Genomic DNA, 24,229 nt, shown 5'->3' with positions numbered 1-24,229 from the left:
GTACTGTTATTTGGAGTGATTTATCAGAAGTGCTTCTTAGTAGCACTGTTTGCTGTTAAAATTGCCTTGGAGAATTGAACTTATAGGCGTTGCTAAAACTTTTGTAACAGAATTTTAGTCGGTTGAGTGTTGGACTTCAGCTCAGGTCATGATCTCATGGTTTGTGGTTCCAAGCCCGCATCAGGCTGTGTTCTGGCAGCTCAGAGCCTGGAGCCTGCTTCAGATTCTGTGTCTCCCTCTCTCTCTCTGCCTCTCCCCCATTTGTACACTCTCTCTCTCTCTCAAAATTAAATAAACTTAAAAAAAAATAAAAAAATAAAAAATAAAAGAATTTTCTAGCTTCCACATAGCAATTCTCTAGGTAATAATGTGAAGGCTTAACATGTATTTGTGAGTCCAGCTTTATGCTCTAGCTGACATTAATCTAAAGAAATGTGGATAAATATTAGTAGATGAAGAAAAGATAACAAGCATTTTTCCATAGCCCACTATTTGGCAGACCTTGAACACACTCATGACCCTTACCCTATGCTAGCTCCAATATGTTTCAACAACTAGACCATCAAGTGTGAGCTACCTACCCCTGCATCGTGTCTCCAGACTTACAGATTTATCCAGTTATGGAGAGAGATATGATCCCTTCTCATTAGGGCAAATTCCATTCCTGTTTGTATCTTCTAGGGTAGGAACCTGCCTTCCTCAGTTATTCTCTTCACACTTATATTTTCATTTTCTTACCTTTCTTTTGGTTTCTCTTCTGCTGGCCATATACACATGCTTATACCTTCCTATCTTGTTTTTCTTAACTTTTTCCTTTATTTTCATGTATGTACTCTCCAAGTGAGGAAACTAATGTTAAAATTTTGACCTACAGTCTAGATTATAAATTAACAGAAAATAACCCTTGGTGCCCAGATAAGTCATTTCCTTAATGAAATTTAGTTTTCTTGGTAATTCTCCACATTCAGGCACTTCCTTGCTGAATTTCAACACATTAAAATATGACCCTCTGAAGTCATCTGGAAAAAAATGAAGCTTTATATGGGGAAAAGATTTTAGTGCTTCCCCCTGCCCTCAAGCCCGGTTTTCTTATAAAATGAGGTTAATAGTACTGATCTTAGTAGGGAGTAGGAAAGTTGAGATGTTGTTTAAGGGTATCAACTTGCCACTAGTAGATAAATAAATTTTAGATATCTAATGCACAGCGGAGTCAACAGTGCTGTGTTACAAACTTCAGAGTTGCTGCATCTTAATTGCCCTTACCTCGAAACAAAAAATGATAAGTATGTGACATGATAGAGATGTTAGTTAGCTGTAGGGTATCATGTTGGAGCACGTAAGTATCAAATCAACACATTTATACCTTTAACTTCTAAAATGTTACATGTCAATTATATCTCTGGAAAAAATGCAAAACAAAAAAAGTGCGGACTTTATGGGATTGCTACAAGAGTTAAAAGAGTGTGGTACACAGTGAGTACTCAACAAATGATAGGTGTTACTATAATTTCTGTTTTTAGTGCTATACAATATTTGATTGTATGGATATATAAACATATATATAACCAAACCCCTTAATAGAGACCTTGGTTGATTCACTTTTTCCTTTGGTGCCTTTTTCTTTCATCCTCTAGGTGGTATAACTGTCCTAGGTATGGCCTTGGGCCACCTTCTCAATACATTTCTCTTCATTCCATTGCTTTGAATACTAATATGATGATGATGAATATGAAATGATGAATCCCAGGTAGCTGTGGTCTCTCTAACCCCAGAACTCCCAAAATCATACATCTGCCTGTTTACTTGATATCTTCACTTAGATATTTCAGACATCTCAGCATAGCATGTCCAAACTGGAACCTTTTATTCCTCATATATCTGTTTCTTTCTGAGTCTTTCCCATCTCAGTAAAAAACAAAACAAAACATTGCCATAGACACAGTTGCTCAAGCCAAAACCTGGGAGTCTCCTTGATTCCTTCCCTTCCTTCACCTCCAAAACTCAGTTCATCAGTAAGTCCTCTACAAAACATCTCTGATTTGTCTACATCTGTCCATCTGTACCCTTACACCCTCACTATTAGGCTACCACCATTTTTGTCTTGATTGCTTGCGTTAGCCTCCTAATTGGTATTCTTATTTCCACTGTTTTTCCCTATAATTTATTCTCCCCTAGCAGTAAGAGTTATAAATCAGATCATAATAGTTTCCTATGTAAAACTTTTTGATGGATTCTCATTGAAATTAAAATAAAAATCAAAACTCCTACAAGGCTCTTCTTGACTCGGACTCTGTCTGCTTCTACCTCACTTTGGGCCACACCTTCTTTCAGGTCTGTTCCAGGCTTTTTCTACCTCAGGGTCTTTGCACTTACTGTTTCTCCTCCCTGCTCTTCCACCTAACTAGCTTCTACTCATCTTTTAGACATCTGTTCAAATGCTACTTCTTCAAGAGAGACCTTCCCTAACCTTTCTATCTAAAGTAGCTCCTCCTCTCCATCTAGTCACTGTATCATGCCACCCCTCTTTATTTTTTTTCATACCATCAGTCATTTTCAAAAGTGATCTTTTTATCTTGTCAGAGGGTGACTCTTCTTGTTGTATTGGCTTGTCACCCATACATGGCATGTATTAGGCACTCAGTAATTATTTGATAAATGAATGAATGGTATATGAGTCTTTTTGTAATTTTTCTTTTACATCTTTAGTCTTATGTCTTACCAATCCCTGGCCCACCCTTCATTCCAAGTGTACTGCAATACAGAAAAAAACTCATAATATGTATTCTGTTGCTTCTGTACCTTTGTTTAAGCAGATTTTTCTCCCTAAAATATCATTGTCTCTATGTCTGGCTTGCAAGCACTTATTCAACTTATGGTGCTTCTTGAAGCTTTTTTGAATCTACCTCTGCTCTCCTCCAGTGGGATTGGCTACTTCTTCTATTACAGCACATCATATAAGTTTTAACTACGTGTACACTTACAGCCCAGCATCCCACTAACTACTATACTGGCTCCTTTGGCACAAGATCTTATTAAGTTTCTGTCTATAGGGCCTAGCACATAGCATAAACTCAATACATGTTTGAAAATATCTGTTTCTCCAGTATCTCATTTTACATAGCTTAGACTTGCTTACACTAATACTAGCAAAGTTATAAAGCCAGAATTTAAAAACATATCTATCTGACTCCAAAGTCCATGCTTTTTTTTCCCCTACCATATTCTATTACTTCATTTAATATTTTGCTAGCTATATCTAAAACTGGTCTTTAAAAAAATGCATCTTTCGAGGCACCTGGCTGACTCGGTAGAGCATGCAACTCTTGATCTAAAGGATGTGAACAACTTTGAGCCCCACATTGGGTGTAGAGATTACTTTTAAAAATAAAATCTTAAAAACAAATGCATGGTTTAAGGTTAAGATTATTTTTGTGAAGCCAGAAGGAATATGTTGTATTTTTAATCTGTAACTTATTTTTAAATGTTTACCTGTAAAAATTAAGTAATTCTCAGAATTAATGAAGTCCCATCATCCAATTTTTTCAGCTAGCATATCTCTCATAATGGGTAAGAAAACTAGAATTTTATTTTGAATTTTAATCCTCTAAATTATGTCTCCTAGGGCTATGGCATTTCTTCTGTGCCATCTGCTTCTAATTCCAAATCCATAAAGGAGAATAGTAATGCTGCCATCATCAAGAGGTTTAACCATCACAGTGCCATGGTCCTGGCAGCAGGTCTCAGGAAACAGTTAAGTATACATGCAAAGGTTCAATAACTGGACTTTTCAAGATAGCCAGATGGAGTTGTATTGTTGCTCTGCTTGTGATTTTTAACATTTTTCCCACTTTGTTTTAAGAGAAGCACAAAATGAACAAAATGGTGAGCCCAGCAGCATTGATGGAAATTCTGGAGATGCAGATTGCTTCCAACCAGCAGTCAAAAGGGTATGAGTAAAAAGTGTGGAACGTTTAGAACTCAGGTTTCTCCAGAAACCTTGTATAACTTACTAGTACTTTATGTTGATCCTTGATTATTTGAAATGACTCAGTTCTTCTGGTTGAGACATTAGGTGTTTGGCATAAGTTATAGAACACTTAAAAGAACACTTTCTTGGTTTTAACTTGCCAGCCACCTTTCCATGAACTCCTGTCTATTCACTGTTTTTATTGGCTTTCTTCTCTTTTTTTCCTTCACATCTACACATACAGTTTGTGTTGTGGGCAAGAGTATCAACAAAGGCAATATGACAAGAATAAAAACTAAAGGTCTGTGTATATGATTTTAGAAGATAGGGTTTGGGCCTTATATTAACCCTAGCATTTCAGAGCTAGAAATGTGTTCTCATTAGATATTGAAGAAATCATTTAGGGCTATGAGAGAATAAGGACACAATTGTCTACTTCCATATTTCTTCTTTCTTTGCAACTTTGCCAAGCTACTCTTTCAGTTTTTTAAAGTTCCTTCCCAATTACAAAAAATGAATATGATAAAGTTTTCTTAGAGGGCAATCAGGCAATATATATTAAAATTTTAAAGGTTTATTGCCCTGTCTATTTTGGGACAGCATTTCATTTTGGACACTTATTTAAAAAGGTAAAGATGTGCAAATATTTAGATATAAATATTCATTACAGTACTATAATAGAGAAAATAGCAAATATCCTAATAATATCTGTGGTGTGTCCAAACAATGTAGATCGATGCAGCCATGAATAACTTGAAAAGGATTCATGACCTACTGAATTGAAAGGAGTTCACATTTACCATAACAGTAGTGTAGTTCATAAAGAATTAAAGACACCAATTTTTTTAATTGTTTATTTTGAGAGAGAGAGTACGTACATGCATGAGAGAGGGACAGAGAGAGAGAGAGAGAGAGAGAGAGAGAGAGAGAGAGAATCCCAAGCAGGCTCCATGCTTTCAGTGCAGAGCCAAATGTAGGGCTTGATCTCACGAACCATGAGATCATGACCTGACCCAGAATCAGGAGTCAGAGGCTCAACTGACTGAGCCACCCAGGCACCCAAGAAACCATTTTTGAGTTGCCTAAAATACTAAAGGGTGGGAAACAAAAATGAATTTAACAGTTCTTATTCTCAGCGTTCAGTGTCTATAGGGAAGACAAAATCAAAAGAACAATTTCAAAATAAGGTATAGTAATTGTGGGGTGCCTGGGTGGCTCAGTTGGTCGAGCGTCTGACTCTTGACTTTGATTCAGGTCATGATCGCCCGTTGTGTGAATTCAAGCCCTGCATCGGGCTCTGTGCTGACACTGTGGAGTTTGCTTAGGATTTGTCTCCCTCTCTCTCTGCCCGTCCCCCACTTGCTCTGTATGTCTCTCAAAATAAATAAAAGTAAATGTGAAAAAAAAAAAGTATAGTAGTGTTATTTACAATAGGAACCAGAATAAAAATTAATGAATTAAATAAAAAGTTCACAGATCAGACTGTGTGACACAATTTCATATGTAAAAAAAACTTTAAGAACTTTTTAAAAAGGACCTCAGAAATATACGCTAAGGGGTTATCTTTCCATAAAGGGATTATGGGTGATTTTTAACTTGAGTTCATGTTTCAGTAACTTAATATGTTTTTACAGGCATATACACTTTTAAAATTAAACCCAAGAAAATATTTTTTTTTCTTAAGTTTTTAACTATTTTTTTAAATGTTTATTTATTTTTGAGAGAGAGACAGAGCATGAGCGGGGCAGGAGTGAGAGAGAAGGAGACACAGAATCTGCAGCAGGCTCCAGGCTCTGAGCTGTCAACAGAGCCCTACATAGGGCTTGAACCCATGAACTGCAAGATCATGACCTGAAGTTGAATGCTTAACCGACTGAGCCACCTTGGCACCCCAAGTTTTTATTTAAATTCCTGTTAGTTAACATACAATGTAATACTAGTTTTAGGTGTACAATTTAGTGATTCAGCACTTACGTACAATGCTTGGTGATCATCACTTGGAGTACTCCTTTAAAAAATACTTATTGAAGCCATAAATAATCGACTAAGAAAAGTGAAAGGAAAATTAAAGTTACAGGGGAGGTTGGGTGGCTCAGTCAGTTGACTGAACTCAGTTGAGTGACCATTAATTTCGGCTCGGGTCACATAGTCTCACGATTAGTGAGATCAAGCCCTCATTAGGCTCCACACTAACTGTGTGGAAGTCTGCTTAGGATTCTCTCGCTCTCACTCTCCCCCTCACATGCATGCATGCGCTCTCTCTCCAAATAAGTAAATGTTAATAAAATAAAAAATGAAATGGAAGTTATAGAGAGGAGTTTAAGGAGAAATACAGGAAGTGACACTCTTTGCAATACTGTGCACTAAGTACATTTGGTTCTTGGTAATTAAAGAGTTGTCAAAAGTCATAGTTTGTTACATTTTCACAATATTCAATATTACTGACTCTGTTCTTTCAAATCAGTAGTTTGAAATAGTCTGCTCTATGTTCTGCAAAAGGGTCTTAAAGAATGAGAGATTCAGAAGTAGTGATAGACAAAGTCCTTACTTTATAGATTTTTCATTTAGGTATGTGAGTCAGGATGCCTAACGAGGCCTTAGCAGAGGTTTAGGATTTGGGTTGTTATGGGAGGTTAGGGAGGGACATGACTTAGGCAACAGCAGGGGTAGAAATGAGCTTGACATACATGGAAAGTAATGAAGATATCGGTATGCCTTGAATTTAGCTGAAGGGTATAGAGTTGAGAAAGTAGTAAAAAATTAGGCTGAGTCCAGGTAAAGTGGGGCTGATGAATGTGTTACTTTGAATATTCTACCGTCAGGTCTGTTCCTAAACTACAAGAGGACTATTCAGACTGTCAAAATAGGGACACTTTAAAATACTAAGTTTCAAATCCTTTTTGAGAGTTACTTAATAACCTAAAGGTTTTGATCCTAGTCCTGGTAGCTACAGGTGAGGGTTGACCAGAAGGTTTCATTGTTAAAGGGGCACCTGGGTGGCTCAGTCAGTTGCGTGTCCGACTTCAGCTCAGGTCACAATCTCACAGTTTGTGAGTTCAAGCCCCGTGTTGGGCTCTGTGCTGACAGCTCAGAGCCTGGAGCCTGCTTTGGTCTCTGTGTCTCCCTCTCTCTCTGCCCCTACTCCGCTCACAGTCTGTCCCTCTCTGTCTCTCAAAAATGAATAAACGTTAAGAAAATAAAACTAAAAAAGAAAGGTTTCATTGCTGTGTAAAGGCTGAAATGTTGTAGAATTATTTTCACAAATGTCCATGTAGATTGCTTTCTTGTGTCTTATAAAGTAGGCTGTAGAAGTTTAGCAGTTTGTTACTAGTACAGGAGGAAGATGAGCAAAACAAAGTAAAGAGTACAGAAGTAAACCCAAATACATGGAAGAATTAAATATATATATGATAAACATGATATTTCAGGATTAATGGGACAAGACAGATTATTCTACAAATGAGTGTTAAGAGGACTGACTAATAATTTAGTAAAAAGAAGCTCAGATTCCCTGCCTGCCTTCTTATTCCAAAATAAATTCTAAGTGGATCAAAGATTTAAGCAGAAAATTAATCCACAGAAGAATAAGCAAAAAAGGGATAGTTAAAACCAAAAAACGCCCAATTGGAAGAAAACGTATTTACAACACTTCTAATAAATTAGTCTTTTGGCCGCCTGGGTGGCTCAATCAGTTAAGTGTCCGACTCTTGACCTCCGCTCAGGTCTTGATCTCAGGGTCGTGAATTCAAGCACTGAATTGGGCTCTGTGCTGGGTGTGAAGTCTACTTAGGAAAAAAAAAATAGTCTTATGTGGTGGAAAAATAGTAAAAGATACCATTTTCATCTGCCAGACTATTAAAAATTAAAGGTTCAGTAATGATATGGTCAGAGTGTAGGAAAACAGGTATTCTGTAAATGGTGAGAAAATGAGTTCAACCAATTGTAGAGCAGTTATCTCTAGGAACTGAAGCTCATGGTGGGAAGACTTCATATTTTACTCTCTGTAGAGTTGTACTTTTTCAATCATGTTCATTACTCTAGTAAGGAAAAGTTTCCATATAAAGTGCTGTGTTAATAATTATAGGCGAAGTTACAAGAGTCCATTGAATATGAAGACTTGGGAAAAAATAATTCCATAAAAACAATTGCACTAAACCTCAAGAAGTCAGATAGGTAAGTTTGGTCAATATTAAATTAACCTGAGACACAATAGTTTTATAACACAAGTCACTGCAGAGTATATTCTGCAAGTATAGCACTCCAGTTTTAAATCACTTTACCATAAAAATATATTATCTTTTTCTTTGAGAATTTACTTTGTGCATTTCAGAAAAGGATGCTAAATGATCAAAGCCAAGATAAAAATGTGTTCTCTGTACTGTTTGCTTACTGCCCATATAGGAATTAAGTTACTTTATTGAAATCTATTTAGCTTATATTATTTTTTGCTTTGGGGATAATGTTATATTGAGACTGCTAAAATATTTGAAGGACAAATGTTACGTGCCTTTATTCTGTGTTATGAGTCATTTCTTTCTTCCTTGCTAATCTTCAGGTATTATCATGGTCCAACTCCAATCCAGTCACTACAGTATGCAACAAGTCAGGACATTATTAATTCTTTTCAAAGTATTAGGCAAGAAATGGAAGCTTATACACCCAAATTAACTCAGGTAGGTGACTTGTACTGTTTGAAAACCAAAGTTCCCTTAGTTATTTCCTCAGTTTATGAGGACAAACACATTGAATTATATAAACTGTTTTAATTGCGTTTAAAGACATATTGCCACTAAATAAACTGAAAAAAAGAGGTAGGAAGAAAAAGGTATTTGGCATATTCAAGAAGCATCTGAAGTTAAGGTGGTAATGAAAAATAAGATAATGAGTTTTGTGCCAATTTTTTCCCTTCCGTATACATAGTGTTGCTGGGGAAATTTCCCAGATTTCCAGAAAACTTGTGGATATCACTGTCTAAATATTTTGCATGACCTTAAACTAGAATATATAAAATAGATCTTATTATCTAGTCTTTATTTTTCCCTGCTCTTATTCATACTTACATGGATCAGCAAGTTCTGTCCATTCTTCATTATTTCTTGACTCCTATCACCTTGGTTTAAGCAAACCTGAGTAGTTTTCCACAATGCCACTACAAGTTCTCTTTCTAAAAACAAATTTATCACCCTGTAGCTTAAATCCTTTACTGGCCCCTTTTGTTGCTATAGTTATTGTCTGAATGCCTTATCTGGTGTGCCAGAATCTTTACGTCTGGCCCGAACCCACATCTCCAGCTGCATTTCCACCATTCCTTTCCACACACAACCAAGAGTCCTCTCTCCAGCCTAACACACAAAACTGCCTAGAAAACAAAGTCATACTTTCTCTCTTAGCCTGTTTCCTGACCCTGAGGACCTAATAATAATTATTCAAAACTGAACTCAAATTACATTGTCTCTGTAAAGCAATCCTCAGCATGCCCAGTAACAAGTTTTGGAGGTGGGGGGGGGTGGGGGGCTGGGGCACATCTTTTGTCTATTTTTGTAAACTCTGAATCAGAGTTCACATCTGTCTTGTAGTGCTTACCACATATTGGAACTTATTTTTTTTACTTACAGAAAGTTGCAAAAAAATGTTTTCTGGCTGTTTTGAGATAGAAACTCAAATATTTCAGTGTGTATTTCCTAAAACAAGACATTCTCATAAATAACACAGTACAATTACAGAAACGATAAGTTAACATTGATAAAGAGTTTTTTTTTTTAATGTTTGTTTATTTTTGAGAGAGTGCAAGCAGGTTAGGGGCATAGAGAGAGGGAGACAGAGGATCCAAAGCAGGCTCCATGCTGAGAGCAGAGAGCCTGACATGGGGTTCAAACTCCCAAGTCACAAGATGATGCCCTGAGCTGAAGTGAGACGCTTAACCGACTCAGCCACCCAGGTGCCCCTAACATTGATAAAGTATTATTATCCAGCCTATAAGTCTTAACAAAAATTTCACCAGTTGTACTACCAGTGTCCCTTGGAGCAAAAGAAAATTTTTTTTTTCTTGGTCCAGCATCCAAGTCAAGTTCATTGAGTTGCATTTAGTTCTCATGTTTTTTAGTCTCTTTTAAAATGGTATCATTTTAAAAATAAATAAATAAATAAATAAATAAATAAATAAAATAAGGTGAAATGGTATCGTTTTTCAATCTCTTTTTGTTTTTCATGATCTTGATATTTGAATAAAAGCCAGTTTTTGTAAAATACCCTCACTTTGAGTTTCTCTAATGTTTCCTCATGACTGGATTCACATTAAGCATTTTGGGCAAGAATACCATAGAAATGATGTGTCATCCTCAGTGTATCGTATCAGGAGGCACATACTTAATTTGTCCTAACTTTTGATCACTTGGGTAGGGTAGTATCTATCTGGTTTTTCCACCAAAAAGTTAATATTTTTCCCTCTGTAATGAGTATCTTGAGAGATATTTTAAGACCATATAAATATTCTATTTCCTATCAAACTTTTACCCACTAGTTTTTTAGAATCCGTTGATGATTCTTACAAAACACTTACTTCTGTGGTGGTGGTGGTGAAGTGGTGATTTTCTGATTCCATCATCCCTTCTACATTTGTCAGTTGACACTTTGCTAAGACAAAGAGCTTCCCTTTCCTTCTGTGTTTATTTATAACAGAATGGACTCATGGGTTTTTACATTATTTTGTGGGTTATGAACTGTTGCTGTCTTTTTGTTAAACTAAAGTATAATTTACATAGTTAAATGTACCTTTTTTAGTCTCTTCTGCAAATTTTAATAAACACAGTTGTGTAACCACTGACACAATTAAAAAAAAAAATTTGTCACCCCCAAAAATGTACCCGTGCCTCTTTGCAATCAGACCCTTCCCACGCCCTTCACACTGGCTCCTATATCTTTCTGACAGTGTCCTCATCAATTTTTGAGCACCTCCTTTTGAGTACCTTACTTTATGGAACGATGAGATAGATGTTCCAGGTTCATCTTATGCTTGCCCTGCCCCAGCCACAGAATCTTTTTTAAGGTTGGGTACACTTAGAAACCCAAGATCTGGGTGTGGTGTACTGGTTGCTGTTGGGGTGTCATTTGCTACTGGTTTATCGTCCCCTCCCTCCACGAACAGAGCTAGGAAATACATATATGTTCATATATGTACACATAACAATTGTGGGATAATTTGACTCCTTTTTTTCATCTGTAGTGTAACCCAGCATCTGGCCCTTGGGCCTAAGTAGATCCTCCTAACTTTTTCAAGCTGTGGTCAATCCTAGATACTTAAATTCTTCCCCATACTCACCCTGCATGCCAAAAATGATTTCATATCTGAGACACATGAATTGAGTCAGGAAGGCCCAAGAAATCAATTGTCTGGGTGTATATACCTGAGTACGGCCTGTGGCTAGTCCGCCAGCTCAGCAATCACAGAAGCTTCTAGTTCCAAAGCATTATAAAATTTCTGACAAAAGTAGATAGGAATAACATGAACTCCCATGTCCCCTTAACTTGTGGTGGTCATATCCTGTACTCTTACACCAAGTTGAAATTTTGTTTTCACCCAGTCCATATATCATGGATTTCTACTTAATAAAAACTCCATTGAAAAGCCTTAGAGAGGGTAACCCTGCACTTGAGCTATTCAACAAATGACTTGTTCCTCTATAACCACAGTGCCTGGCACTTGTTAGGCACTCACTGAATAGATATGTGAATTATTTTCCTAACTGTTGATACTGATACAGTGGGGAGTGTGTTTTTGCCCCTTTTGGTTAAGTATTCACTTCCTTGGAAAACTACAAACGATATATTTCTGCTCTGTTGAGTTTTCTCTTTTTTCCCCCTAGCTGCCAGTAAGTATACATGTTAACATGTTGTTTTAGTTTTCTTAAGCTCAGTTTTAGCTTCAGTTGTAGAGCTCACAAGTTGAGTTGGTACTTAAGAAGGGCCAAAGTGTGACTTTTGGGGTCTAAAGATGTGCCAGGCATTACTGGAAGATTGGTAGTTATTCTGTTTCTATGCACACTGTGTTTCTGGCCTCACACAAAGTAGTTCACTCTAGTTGCTGTAGATTATGTGTTTATGCCGGAGTAAAGATGCACTGACCATTTTGCTGTAAAACTGAAATGTTAGGTAAGAAAGATGACAGGAAGAGGAAATCACTTTCTGTGTCTTCGCTTCTTGCAGGTTCTCTCAAGTAGTGCTGCCAGCAGTACTATCACAACACTGTCACCTGGAGGAGCACTTATGCAGGGAGGGACACAGCAAGCCATAAACCGTATGTGCTGGGCTTTCTGTTGCTGCCCCTTTACTTAAATGAGCTCTAAAGAGCAGCTTGAGAGGAATGCTGAAGTTACATTGGTTTTTGTTTGGAGCTTTCTGAAATTTTTGTTTTTGTGCATATAGATCCTGAGATCTATTTAGACAAGAGCTTAGGTTTCGTAATTGTCTTAATAGTACAAAGAGTGGTGCATTGCTAGTCTCCCTATAGCATACCAAAAGCCTTCTTTTTTACTTTACACCTCTTAGAATAAAGGGAAATCTGAAAATTGCTCCAAAATCCAAGGGAATTTAAACTCTGGGATCTGTTAGCCACAAAATCGGGAACTTATCTCAGAATAGCACATCCTGGTTTGGCATTGGCCGAGAACACACGTTCAGATTTATTCTATGAGTGGTCGTTCTTTCAGAAGCTATACATATGTAAAAATAACCTTTATCCTATAGACCTCTTGTTTCTTCTACAGAGATGGTGCCAAATGATATTCAGTCTGAGTTGAAACACCTGTATGTGGCTGTTGGGGAACTTCTACGGCACTTCTGGTCCTGCTTTCCCGTTAATACACCATTCCTAGAAGAAAAGGTCAGAATTAATTCCAAACACAGCCAGCTCAGTGGTGGTGTGACTTAGCGAGATACTGTTTTGAAATTTGAAAATTGTATTGTTTACCATGTGCTAGACACTGGGATAAGCACTTGCATACGTTAATTTAAGCCTTCAGCATCCTGATGGAGGTAGGTATTAAAACCCATTTTATAGATGAAGAAATTTGAGATACAGGCCAGTTCTATAACTTATGATTGTACGTCTTAAAACTTGTGTCTACCTCTAAGCCACTGGGAGTAATTGAAGAACACAGATCCAAAACACATCACATCAGTAAAATTATTTATTTGGTATATTTTTTAGAGGTAATTAAATTCAAACTTATATTGACAACAAATATAGCACTAGCTGTTTAACACTAAAACCCTTTTAATCAATTAAAGGACAGTTGATACGTGGGAAAATATTTACAGCTTTAATAGTAATAGCTTAACTATGTAGATTACTCTTATAAACATTTCTTAAGAGAACGGTAAATACCCCATTAAAAATAATAGGCAAGAGACTTTTAACAGGCCCCTCACTAAAGAATGCGGGTGGTTCAGGAAACCTAAGAGGAAATTTTCATACTCACTAGTATTCAAATAAGTTCATCTTTAACGCTACAGCAAAAGAGCATTTTTTTATCAATTATTTATTTTTATTTTATTTATTTTTTTTTATCAATGATTTTTAAAAGAAAAAATTTTAAGTGATCAGTGATGGCTGAGTTGCTAAGAGTTCTTTCTTTTATTATTCATACTACCTTTTAAAAAAAAAGTTTGACCCAGAAATTCAACACTCAGAAATTTAACCTAAGGAAGTAATTAAGAATATTTATAAATATTTAGCAGTAGAGATGTTTCTCTACCACTGTCTCCAAAAGATGTGGAACTGGCCTAACTCTTGGCCAGAAGGGGCTTGGTTAAAGAAGCATTTGGTATGCCCGTACACTGAATACAATGCATCCATTTTAAACAGTGACTTAGATGAGTATTTAATGATTGAAAGATGTTCACGTTAAACCAAGTGAAATTTTAAAACAGTATAATAAATGCATTTATACACATATACAAAAAAATATCGAGAGGGATATGAATTATGAACCAAAGTGTTAATTATCTCTGAGGGGTGGTAGATACTGCTTCTCTGCCTGAAGCCAATTAATGTATTAAAAAAAAAAAGTAACCTTCCTATGTATCTTTTTCTCTTGCTTCTTAAAGGTTCTTTGAGATTTCTCTGTATTTTATTAATTTCTCTCATCTTTTTTTAGGTAGTGAAAATGAAAAGTAATTTGGAACGATTTCAAGTTACAAAGCTCTGCCCATTCCAAGAAAAAATTCGGAGACAGTATTTAAGCACAAACGTAAGGCAACAATCTGATTGGCCTGATTCTCATTCTCTGTGTAGCAAAATGATGAAATTAACTTTGTTTTCATGTAAATGAGTAGATACATTGGCTCTTATTTTTTTCTGTTACTCAGTATTATTTTTTTTAAGTTTATTTTATTTTTTTAGCAATCTCTACACCCAACATAGGGCTCAAACTCACAACCCCAAGATCAAGACCCAACTGAGCCAGCCAAGCACCTCTCACAGGACTGTTTTTTAATTGTAAAATGCATCATATATTCAGAAGAGTGTATAAAATACATACACTTTTTAAAACAATGAAACGAGTATCTACCAACAAATCATAAGAAATGGAACAAAACCGGTACCCATAGGTATTCCCTGTCCAGTTGCCTACCCCTCCTTCGCACTCTTTCAAGACTACGACTAATCAGAAATTTATCATAATCATCTCCATGGTTTTTGTTTGTTTTTCTCTTTTTTAAGTAAACTGCTCCCAGCATGGGGCTCAAACTCAACAACCCCAAGGTCGAGCTGCCTGTTCTACCCACTGAGCCAGCCAAGTGCTCCAATCATCTCCATGTTTTGCTTTATAGATTTACAACCCGTGTGTATGTTCCTAAAAAAATAATTATTTAGAAAACCTGACTAGCAAACACAAACCCAACCCTGCAAAGAAAGGCAGACTTGCTACTCTGTAACAGTAAACTGTACAGTTGCTGCCTTATGGTCTGCCTTCGCCTTCCCTGATGGCTTACAGCAGGGCAGGGCTGTGGGTGAGGTAGTGAGTGCAGAGCGTCACTTGGTGCCCAGGTTTTTTAACATTTTTTTGAATGCAAGGCTACAACAACCACATGAGATGGTTTTTCATTTGTTATGCAGTCCTCTCTGAGATGACTGGGCAAGAAGAGTATATACAAATTCAGGATTTAGTATTTGAGTAAGTAGCATAATCAAAAGAGGAGTTGTATCATTGAAAGCTGAAAAATTCATCAGTAAGGTTTTTAGTAAGTATTTATTCCCTAATGTCCTCAGTGATTTTTCTCAAAATATAACGGTAGTACTTACAATCAGAAAAGAAACTTGGAGTATCTTCCCAACAGCAGAGCAAGAGTGACACATAGGTTTCAGTTCATGTGTTTTCTTGATTGTAACTGCCTGGAGCACTATGGTAAAAAGGATTCTGAGGCCACGTGCAGGCATTAACTTGGAGAATACTGCAGGTTTGTTTCCACACCACTGAAGTAAAGTGAGTCAAATGAATTTTTCTGTTTCCTAGTGCATGTAGAAGTTAGGTTACACTGTAGTGCAGTCTGTTAAATGTGCAACAGCATTGCATGTAAAAAAAAAAAAAAAACATTGTGCATACCTTAATAAGAAAATACTTTATTGCTAAAATTGCTATCCACCTTACCTCTCTGTTGGTGGCTGCTGACTGATCAGGTGGTGGTTGCTGAAGGTTGGGGTGGCCGTGGAAATTTCTTGAAATAAGACAACAGTAGGGGTGCCTGGGTGGTTCAGTTGGTTGAGTGTCTGACTTCGGCTCAGGACGTGATCTTACGGTTCGTGAGTTCGAGTCCTGACAGCTCATAGCCTGGAGCCTGCTTCAGATTCTGTGTCTCCCTCTCTCTATGCCCCTCCCCTGCTTGTACTCTGTCTTTCTCTTTCAAAATAAACATTTAAAAAAATAACAACACAACAGTGAAGTTTGCCACAGCAATTGACACTTCTTTTGCAAATGATTTCTGGGTAACATGCCACGCTATTTGACAGCATTTCACCTACAGTAGAACTTCTTTCAAAATTCAGAGTCAGCCCTCCCAAACCCGGCTTGCTCCTTTATCAACTAAGTTTATGTAATATTGTAAATCCTCTGTTGTCACTTCTACAGTCTTCACTGCATCCTCAACCAGGAGTAGATTCCATCTCAAAAAACTACTTTCTTTGTTCAGCCCTAAGAAGCAACTCCTGGGGTGCCTGGGTGGCTCAGTCGGTTAAGCATCCGAACTTCAACTCGGGTCATGATCTCGCAGTTCGTGAGTTTGAGGCCTGCGTCGGGCCCTGTGCTGACAGCTCAGAGCCTGGAGCCTGCTTCGGATTCTGTGTCTCCCTCTCTCTCTGCCCCTCCCCCACTTGCTCTCTCTCTCTCTCTCTCTCTCTGTCTCTCAAAAATAAACATTAAAAAAAAAAAGAAGCCACTCCTCATCTGTTCAGGTTTTGTCATGAGATGGCAGCAGTTCAGTCATGTCCTCAGACTCCACTTTTATTTCTAGTTCTCTTGCTTTTTCCACCAGCTTGCAGTTACTTCCTCCACTGAAGTCTTGAACCATTCAGAGTTATCCATGAGGGTTGGAATCAGCTTCTTCCAAATTCCTGTTAATATTGATACTTTGACCTCTTTCCATGAGTCACAAATATTCTTAATTTTTTTTTAATGTTTGTTTATTTTTGAGAGGGGGGAGGAGGAGTAGAGAAAGAGGGAGACAAAGAATACGAAGCAGGCTCCAGGCTCTGAGCTGTCAGTACAGAGCCCGAAGTGGGGCTCAAAATCACAAACGGCAAGATTATGACCTGAGCTGAAGTCGGACACTTAACTGAGCCACCTGGGCGTCCTGAGTCACAAATATTCTTTTTTTTTTTTTTTTTTAATTTTTAAAAAATTATTATTTTTGAGAGAGACAGAGACAGAATGCCAGTGGGTTAAGGGCAGAGAGAGAGGGAGACACAGAAGCAGAAGCAGGCTCCAGGCTCTGAGCTGTCAGCACAGAGCCTGACGTGGGGCTTGAACTCAGGAGCTGTGAGATCATGACCTGAGACGAAGTCGGACACTCAACCGACTGAGCACCCAGGTGCCCCCTGAGTCACAAATATTCTTAATGGTATCTAGAATGGTGAATCCTTTCCAGAAGGTGTTTAGTTTACTTTGCCCAGATCCATCAGAGGAATCACTGTTTATAGCAGTTATAGGCTTAGGAATTGTATTTTTTAAATAATAAGACTTAAGAGTCAAAATTACTCCTTGACTCATGGGTTACAGAATGAATGTTGGGTTAGCAGGCATAAAAACAATGTTCATCATGTCTCCATCAGAGCTCTTGGGTAGCCAGGTGCATTGTCAATGACCAGTAATATTTTGAAAGGAATCTTTTTCTGAGATCTCAACAGTGACCGTAAATATTCACTAAACCGTGTTATAAATAGATGTGCTGTCATCTAGGCTTTGTTGTTCCATTCATAGAGCACAGGCAGAGGGGATACAGCATAATTTTTAAGGGCCCAAGGATAATCAGAATGTTAAATGAGCATTGGCTAAAACTTAAAGTCACCAACTGCATCAGTTCCTGGTAAGAGAATCAGCCTGTTCTTTGGAGTTTTGAAACCAAGTATTGACTTCTCTTCTCTAACTATGAAAGTCCTAGATGGCCTCTTCCAATAGAAGGCTGTTTTGTCTGTGTTGAAAATCTGTTGTTTGGGGCGCCTGGGTGGCGCAGTCGGTTAAGCGTCCGACTTCAGCCAGGTCACGATCTCGCGGTCCGTGAGTTCGAGCCCCGCGTCAGGCTCTGGGCTGATGGCTCAGAGCCTGGAGCCTGTTTCCGATTCTGTGTCTCCCTCTCTCTCTGCCTCTCCCCCGTTCATGCTCTCTCTCTCTCTCTCTCTGTCCCAAAAATAAATAAAAAACGTTGGAAAAAAAAAAGAAAAGAAAATCTGTTGTTTAATGTAGCTACCTTCATTAATTATCTTAGCCAGGTCTTCTGGATAACGCACTACAGTTTCTACATCAGCACTTGCTGCTTCACCTTGTACTTTTTTGTCTGTTACAGAGTTGTCTTCTTTCCTTAAACCTCAGGAACCAGCTTCTGCTGCTTCAGACTTCTCTTCTGCAGCTTCCTCACCTCTCTCAGCCTTGAACAGTTAGGGCATTGCTCTGGATTAGGCTTTGGCTAAAGGGCATGTTGTGGCTGGTTGGAGTTATTATCCAGACCACTAAAACTTTCTCCATATCAGCTATAAGACTGTATTGCTTTCTTTTCATTTCATGTGTTCACTGGAATAACAATTTTTTTCAAGAACTTTTCTTTTGCATTCACAGCTTGGCTAACTGGCACAGGAGTCTTTGCTTTCAGCCTGTCTCAGCTTTCAACACACCTTCCTCACTAAGCTTAATTATTTCTAGCTTCTGATTTAAAGTGAGAAACATGTGACTCTTCCTTTCAGTTGAATATGTAGAGGCTACTGTAGGATTATTCATTGGCCTGATTTCAATATTGTTGTGTCCCAGGGAATAAGGAGTCTTGAGGAAAGGGAGAGAGGGGAATGGCTGGTCAGTGGAGCAGTCAGAATACACACAACATTTATTAAGTTCACCATCTTACAGGCATGGTTCGTGGTGCCCAAAAACAATTGCAAAAACATCAAAGTCACACTAGTCACAGATTAGGGTAACAACATAATAATAATGAAAAAGTTTGAAATATTGCAAGAATTACCAAAATGTGACCTGACACAGAGACAGAAAGTGAGCAAATGCTGTTGGTAAAACGGTGCTGAGAGACTTGCTTGATGCAGTGTTGCCACAAACTTTCAGTTTGTTGGAGAGAGAATAAAAAAAAAACATTCCTGAGAAGCATAATAAAACTTCACACAGTAAAACAAGATATACCTGTACAGTCTTACAGGAGGGCTTGCCATTCATCTCTTCTAATTGGCACTATGGAACCACTATGCCCATCCAGTAAAGTAAATTGCTTTTATATACTTTCCAGGCAGGTTCAACTTTCATGTTGTCCTTTAGCTGCTTAATGGCAGGGCAGACACTACAACCCAGAAACCCAGATAGAGCAGGTGAATTTCCAGCCTCTCCCACCATCTCTTCCCTTTTATACAAAATGGGTCTAGTAATACCTTCACAGAGGGCTTGCCCTTTGCCTCATTGGGGTAATAAAAATGAGCATAGAAACTACACTAAAGTATGTGCCAGATCTGGATCAGAAGCATTAACTTCCCCAGCCTTTGCCCAGTTATTGCTGAAGTTTCTTGCTGTGTTTTTCAGTTGGTAAGTCACATAGAGGAGATGCTCCAGACAGCCTACAACAAGCTCCACAAGTGGCAGTCACGGCGTCTGATGAAGAAAACGTGAAGTGTCTGTGACTCTCACAGGTTTTGTGAGAGTAAGAGAACTGTGACCTGCAGTGACTCTGGAAACCTGGCCTGAGACATGCCGATGATCACACAGCAGTGACAAACATCTGCACCATGCCAACTCTCGGAGCTGATGCTGTTGTACTTGCACATTGTGAACTGAAAGGAAAGGAACTGTGACTAAACTCGAAGCTGGGGAGGTAAATTAAGGCAGAACCAAAATGAGCTAAGTTGCAAATATATATATATACATATATATATATATTTTAAAGAGACACTGTTTACTGCAGTTACTCAGGAACTGCTTTTGATTCACATTAAGCTGCTTTCAGAAATTAAAAAAAAAAAAAAACTTTTTAAAAGGGTGCATTGATAAAATCTGAGGTTTTTTTTTTTTTCTTTGTAAATTTTTTTCTTAAGTTTATGGCACAGGGTACACCTTAAGTATTTCTCCTCCATCCTCCACTTGGATCCTCAAGTTGTACTGAATTCTAGTCGTACCTGACATCAGCAAGTTAAAGAGAGTACTTTAAAGCAGGAGACTGTTGCTCAACCATCAGGAAACAGTTGTAGTCAGAAGACATCATTGGTCCTGTGTTTCCTACGGAAATAAGAAACAATAAATGTTGCACTGAATGTTTGTGGTTTGGAGTCCCTAAATGATTAAGAGGGAACATATTTGCAGAAAGTTGCGTGGGATTTTTTATGCAGATTTTTGTCAGAAGACAATGGCGCTGCATGTTTTTCTTTGAGTGCAAATGTACATTGCTAAGATTTTTTTTTAAGATGGCATGTGCTTTGAAAAGAGGAAATTGCATTTTTAAGAGTTTAAAAATCTTATGAGTGAGAAATATAAGAAATCTTACTTATTTTCACCTCTTTAGAAAAAAATAAAAGATGTTTCTCATATCTCCTTTTCTCGAGTATCTGACTGTTACTGTCCTTGGCGAATCGATAATCATTGCATAGTGACTGAAAAGCCTAAATGGCAAAAGAAAAAAAAAAAAGTTTCATTCTTGTTTCTGGAATCATGCCATATTTTGTTCCTAATAGGATCAACTCACTGTTTATCTAGATTTTAGATGTCTTGTATTAAAAATTACAGAAAAAAGTAAAACTTTTTTATAGATACTCCTTTAACTATTAAGACATCTTATGGTTTCTCACATGTTATATTTACGTGGGTTGGCTACTCTTAAAGCCATTGTACAAGCTCGTTTTATTTTTTTTCTTCTGTTATTTAAAAAAAACATTTTTATTGAAGTGTAGTTGACCTACAATGTTATATTCGTTTCAGGTTTACAGTATAGGGATTCTGCAACTCTACATGTTATGCTATTTGTTCACCACACGTGTAGCTACCGTCTGTCACCATTTATTACAGTATCATTGACTATTCCGTATGCTGTACCTTTCATCCTTGTGGCTGATCGATTCCGTAACTGGAAATCCTGATTATCTTTCATATAATGGCTACAGCAGGTCAAAAACCTGGACATTGAACTAGTAAAGGAAAAGGGGCAACATCCCTTTTGGCTTCAGTCTTCCCATCTCTCCTTCAGATCAATATAGTAATGGTGTAATCCCTTACACCTTACAGTTTTACAAAGTGCTTTTCAAGTGTATTATCACTACAGCTACTCTAAGCAATAACAATGGAGCAGGTAGAAAAATGTTTGAAATAGAAGAGTATGTCCGTTGGGAAAGGCAGGTATAAACAAATAAAATGCTCTGTTAAAGATTAAGTGATAAATGTAACGGAGACTGAAGAAAGAAACCATTTTGGAGAACTGGGTAGGCTTTACTAAATATTGAATAGAGAAAAGCATGATAAAAGTGTAAGGCCTTGGAAAGACCCCAGTGTGTTTGTTAGATTGGAGGGTTGAGAGTGACAAGTAAGTGACTGGGATAATCAGTTTAAATCAAGTTGCAAATAGCTTTGTATGCCAAGGTAAGAAATTCAGACCTTATCCATTCGGCGTGGGTTATGTCAGAGGAAACTTTGAGTAAGTTGTTTTTATGAGAGTCTGGGTTGGTTGGTCTATAGATAAAAAGTCTGGCAGTTAGGAAGGCCAAACCTAAAAGGCCTTTGGAACAATCCAGACTGGAAACTATGTCCAAATTATAGTGTAGTTCTGGTAAATAGGAGGGGTTGGGTAAAGACATTCCTAATGTATGTGACCAAGTCTCACAGGAAATAAAGGATTTAAGGGCGATTTCACCAGAGTTAACGGTCAATTTCATGTCTAGCTTGCATTTAAAGTATTTGATACTTGGGGGCGCCTGGGCAGCTCGGTGGGTTATACATCCAATTCTTTGATTTCATCACAGGTCATTACCTCATAGTTTGTGGGATCAAGCCACACATCAGGCTCTGCACTGACAACACAGAGCCTGCTTGGTATTCTCTTTCTGTCTCACTCGCTCGCTCTTGCGCTCTCTCTCTGGCTTGCTCTCTGCCCCTCCCCCACTCACATTCTCTCCCTCTCTCTCTCAAAAAAAATAAACATTAAAAAAATAAAAATAATAAAGTATTTGATCTCTGGACTCTTTTCAGAGTGAATCTTGGCAGCTGTTTAGCCCTATTATTTTCCTACCTTCCCATTGTGGAAAACGATAATACCTTTCCTGCTATGTCACACTTCATTCTCACAATAACCAGTGAAGCAGGTAGGTGCTACAGGTTATTTTACAAATTAGAAATGGTTTAGATGTTTGTTATTTACCCAGGTACACACACCCAATAAGTGGCAGAGCTGGGATTTGCCCCAAACTGCAAGCTGCAAGTCCCTTAGGGATAAGATGCTTGTGAAGTTGGAAGCTTTTATTCCCCAACCCACAGCTCCATTGATTAGTTTTTCTTATGACTGCCCTGCTATTCCTGCCTCTCTGATTCTATTCTGCGTTGCTTTTCTGGCAAATCACAGTATGGAGTTAGTCTGCCTGATGGGTCCAGAGGGCTGCAAAATGTAATACAGCACGTCCTGCTTTAGGAGAATGAGTTTCTCCCTGAGAGAAGCAGGAAGTCAGTAGTACTAGTCTGCTTTGGACTTACACTGCAAAATGAATAGCTACATTGTGACCCCCACTTCAGTCTTAAAAATTAAAAGAATGCTTTAACATCTGTGCTAGAAAGGTAGCCCACTCATCCAGGGGGAGAGTTGAATCCAGAAAGTGATTTCCTGCATATATATATATATATATATATATATATATATATATATATATATACATACATACACACACACACACACATAGCACCTGGAGTTGACAGTGGCCCTGGGATGGAAAGCTGCCTATTTTAAACTTAGATTTGCTGTCTCCAGTGTCAAGACTTGCACGAGATTCCTCAGTGCATTACCTCTGCCCTTTCCCAGTTTAGCTTCTTGAAGACTCAGCTGTTCTCCTAGTTCCTGAGGCCAAGGAAACCCAAGTTATTTTCAGCTCTTAAACTGTCCAGAGTTGGAGGATTGGTTCAGGGGTGATCAGCCTTAGTTTGTAGTCCATATTGCTTGAGGATATTAAAGTCCCTGAAAAGGCTTAAGAATTCCAACTTTGTAACCACAGAATCCTGTGTTCGTAGTCTTCCGTGGAATTCCTAATACAACAAACGTGGACTTGCACCTATTGAGATAGAGCCACAGATCCAGCTTCTCCCTCCATGCACTGCCCCCCCAGCAGTACACTAAGAATACAGCCTGAAAAACATTATTTTCTCTCTGGCCACCTGATAACCTGCTGTGTTTATTGGGATGGCTGATAATAAGAACAGACAAGTTAAAGATAAATTCTGGCTTAACTTTTAAATTTTACATTTCTGTAGTCATAGAAATAAGCAAATAGCAAGATGGTACTTAAACCCAACCTATTAGCAATTACATTAAATGGAAACACACTGAACTCTTTAAAAGACAAAGATTTTGTCAGATTGGATTAAAAAGCCTCAGCTATACGCTAGTTATAATCACAGAAATGATTATATAAATCACTTAGCTCACTGGACTTGCCCACTCAACAAGTATCAAATTCAGGTTCACTAGGTATTAGAGTTCAAAGTCCTTTATTACTCAGATTTATTTCTCTCATTCTAGCAGCTGTCTGGTGAACAGAGCCATAATTTTTTAAGGGGTGAATAGTACTGAAGTATATAAGATAGAAGATGGTTCTGTACCTTTACCCCCAAATCTCACTCTGCTGAGAGTGCTTTTTCTTAGGGACATTTTTCTATGCACTTAATTATTTTTCTAACCTACAACCTGAGATATTTCTGGCAAGAGATATCTGTGTACACATTCATGCCCTTTAAGGTAAACCTGGACAGTGGGTCTCATCTTACAGAAGCCATTCATGGTCCTAATTCTGTAAGCCAAATTTTTGTGAATTATGGTCCTATCCATTAGTGGGCTATTTCTGGCACCTGGTTATCCATACAAAAATACAAAAATTCTTTGGGCTTTGCATGTGCAATCAAGATCCTTATCACCAAGAACATTTACACCCACAGATACAGGGAGGAGAGAAAGAGTGTTCCCGTAGGCCTAACCGGGATTGATTGCAGCCTCATGAACAGTAGAGACATATTCTAGCAGAGGTGTTAGAGCAGACTTTGGTGGACTTGCATAGTTCACTAGCTGTGTGACCTTGAACAATTTAATTTGTACCTCCATTCTCTCATCTGTAAAATGGGCATTATAATAGTACTTCATTGATTAGGTGATTGTGAGGATAATGGATAACGGTCATAGAATTGGGCTCCTTAACAATAAAATACTAATAATCATAAAATAAAAATAAAAAGAGGTTGGGCCCAAACTTGAGGTAAAAAAAAAAAAAAAAAAAAGTTATCAGGAGAGCAACCTTGAAACTTGATTCAGTAGGTGTAAAGGGTT

General features: G+C 37.9%; 2 protein-coding genes across 2 annotated transcripts in view; both read left to right on the top strand.

Annotated features, from left to right (window-relative positions):
* GTF2H1 (general transcription factor IIH subunit 1) overlaps positions 1–20,254 on the top strand; it is a 36,985-nt gene extending 16,731 nt beyond the window's left edge. Inside the window, exons 8-15 of the mRNA XM_049618100.1 lie at positions 3,623–3,750; positions 3,860–3,947; positions 8,052–8,140; positions 8,523–8,640; positions 12,170–12,260; positions 12,730–12,845; positions 14,122–14,214; positions 19,252–20,254. Coding sequence (XP_049474057.1) covers positions 3,623–3,750; positions 3,860–3,947; positions 8,052–8,140; positions 8,523–8,640; positions 12,170–12,260; positions 12,730–12,845; positions 14,122–14,214; positions 19,252–19,338 — 810 coding nt within the window. The 3' untranslated portion in view covers positions 19,339–20,254. The remainder of the gene's footprint in view (positions 1–3,622; positions 3,751–3,859; positions 3,948–8,051; positions 8,141–8,522; positions 8,641–12,169; positions 12,261–12,729; positions 12,846–14,121; positions 14,215–19,251) is intronic.
* The window catches only part of LOC125913211 (L-lactate dehydrogenase A chain), a 968,541-nt gene that overhangs the window by 917,730 nt on the left and 26,582 nt on the right, over positions 1–24,229 (top strand). The window lies entirely within an intron of this gene.

The sequence above is a fragment of the Panthera uncia genome, chromosome D1, assembly GCF_023721935.1.
Source record: "Panthera uncia isolate 11264 chromosome D1, Puncia_PCG_1.0, whole genome shotgun sequence".
Classification (NCBI taxonomy): domain Eukaryota; kingdom Metazoa; phylum Chordata; class Mammalia; order Carnivora; family Felidae; genus Panthera; species Panthera uncia.
The sequence above is the reverse complement of the archived record's forward strand: the minus strand, read 5'-3'. Positions and strand labels throughout refer to the sequence as shown.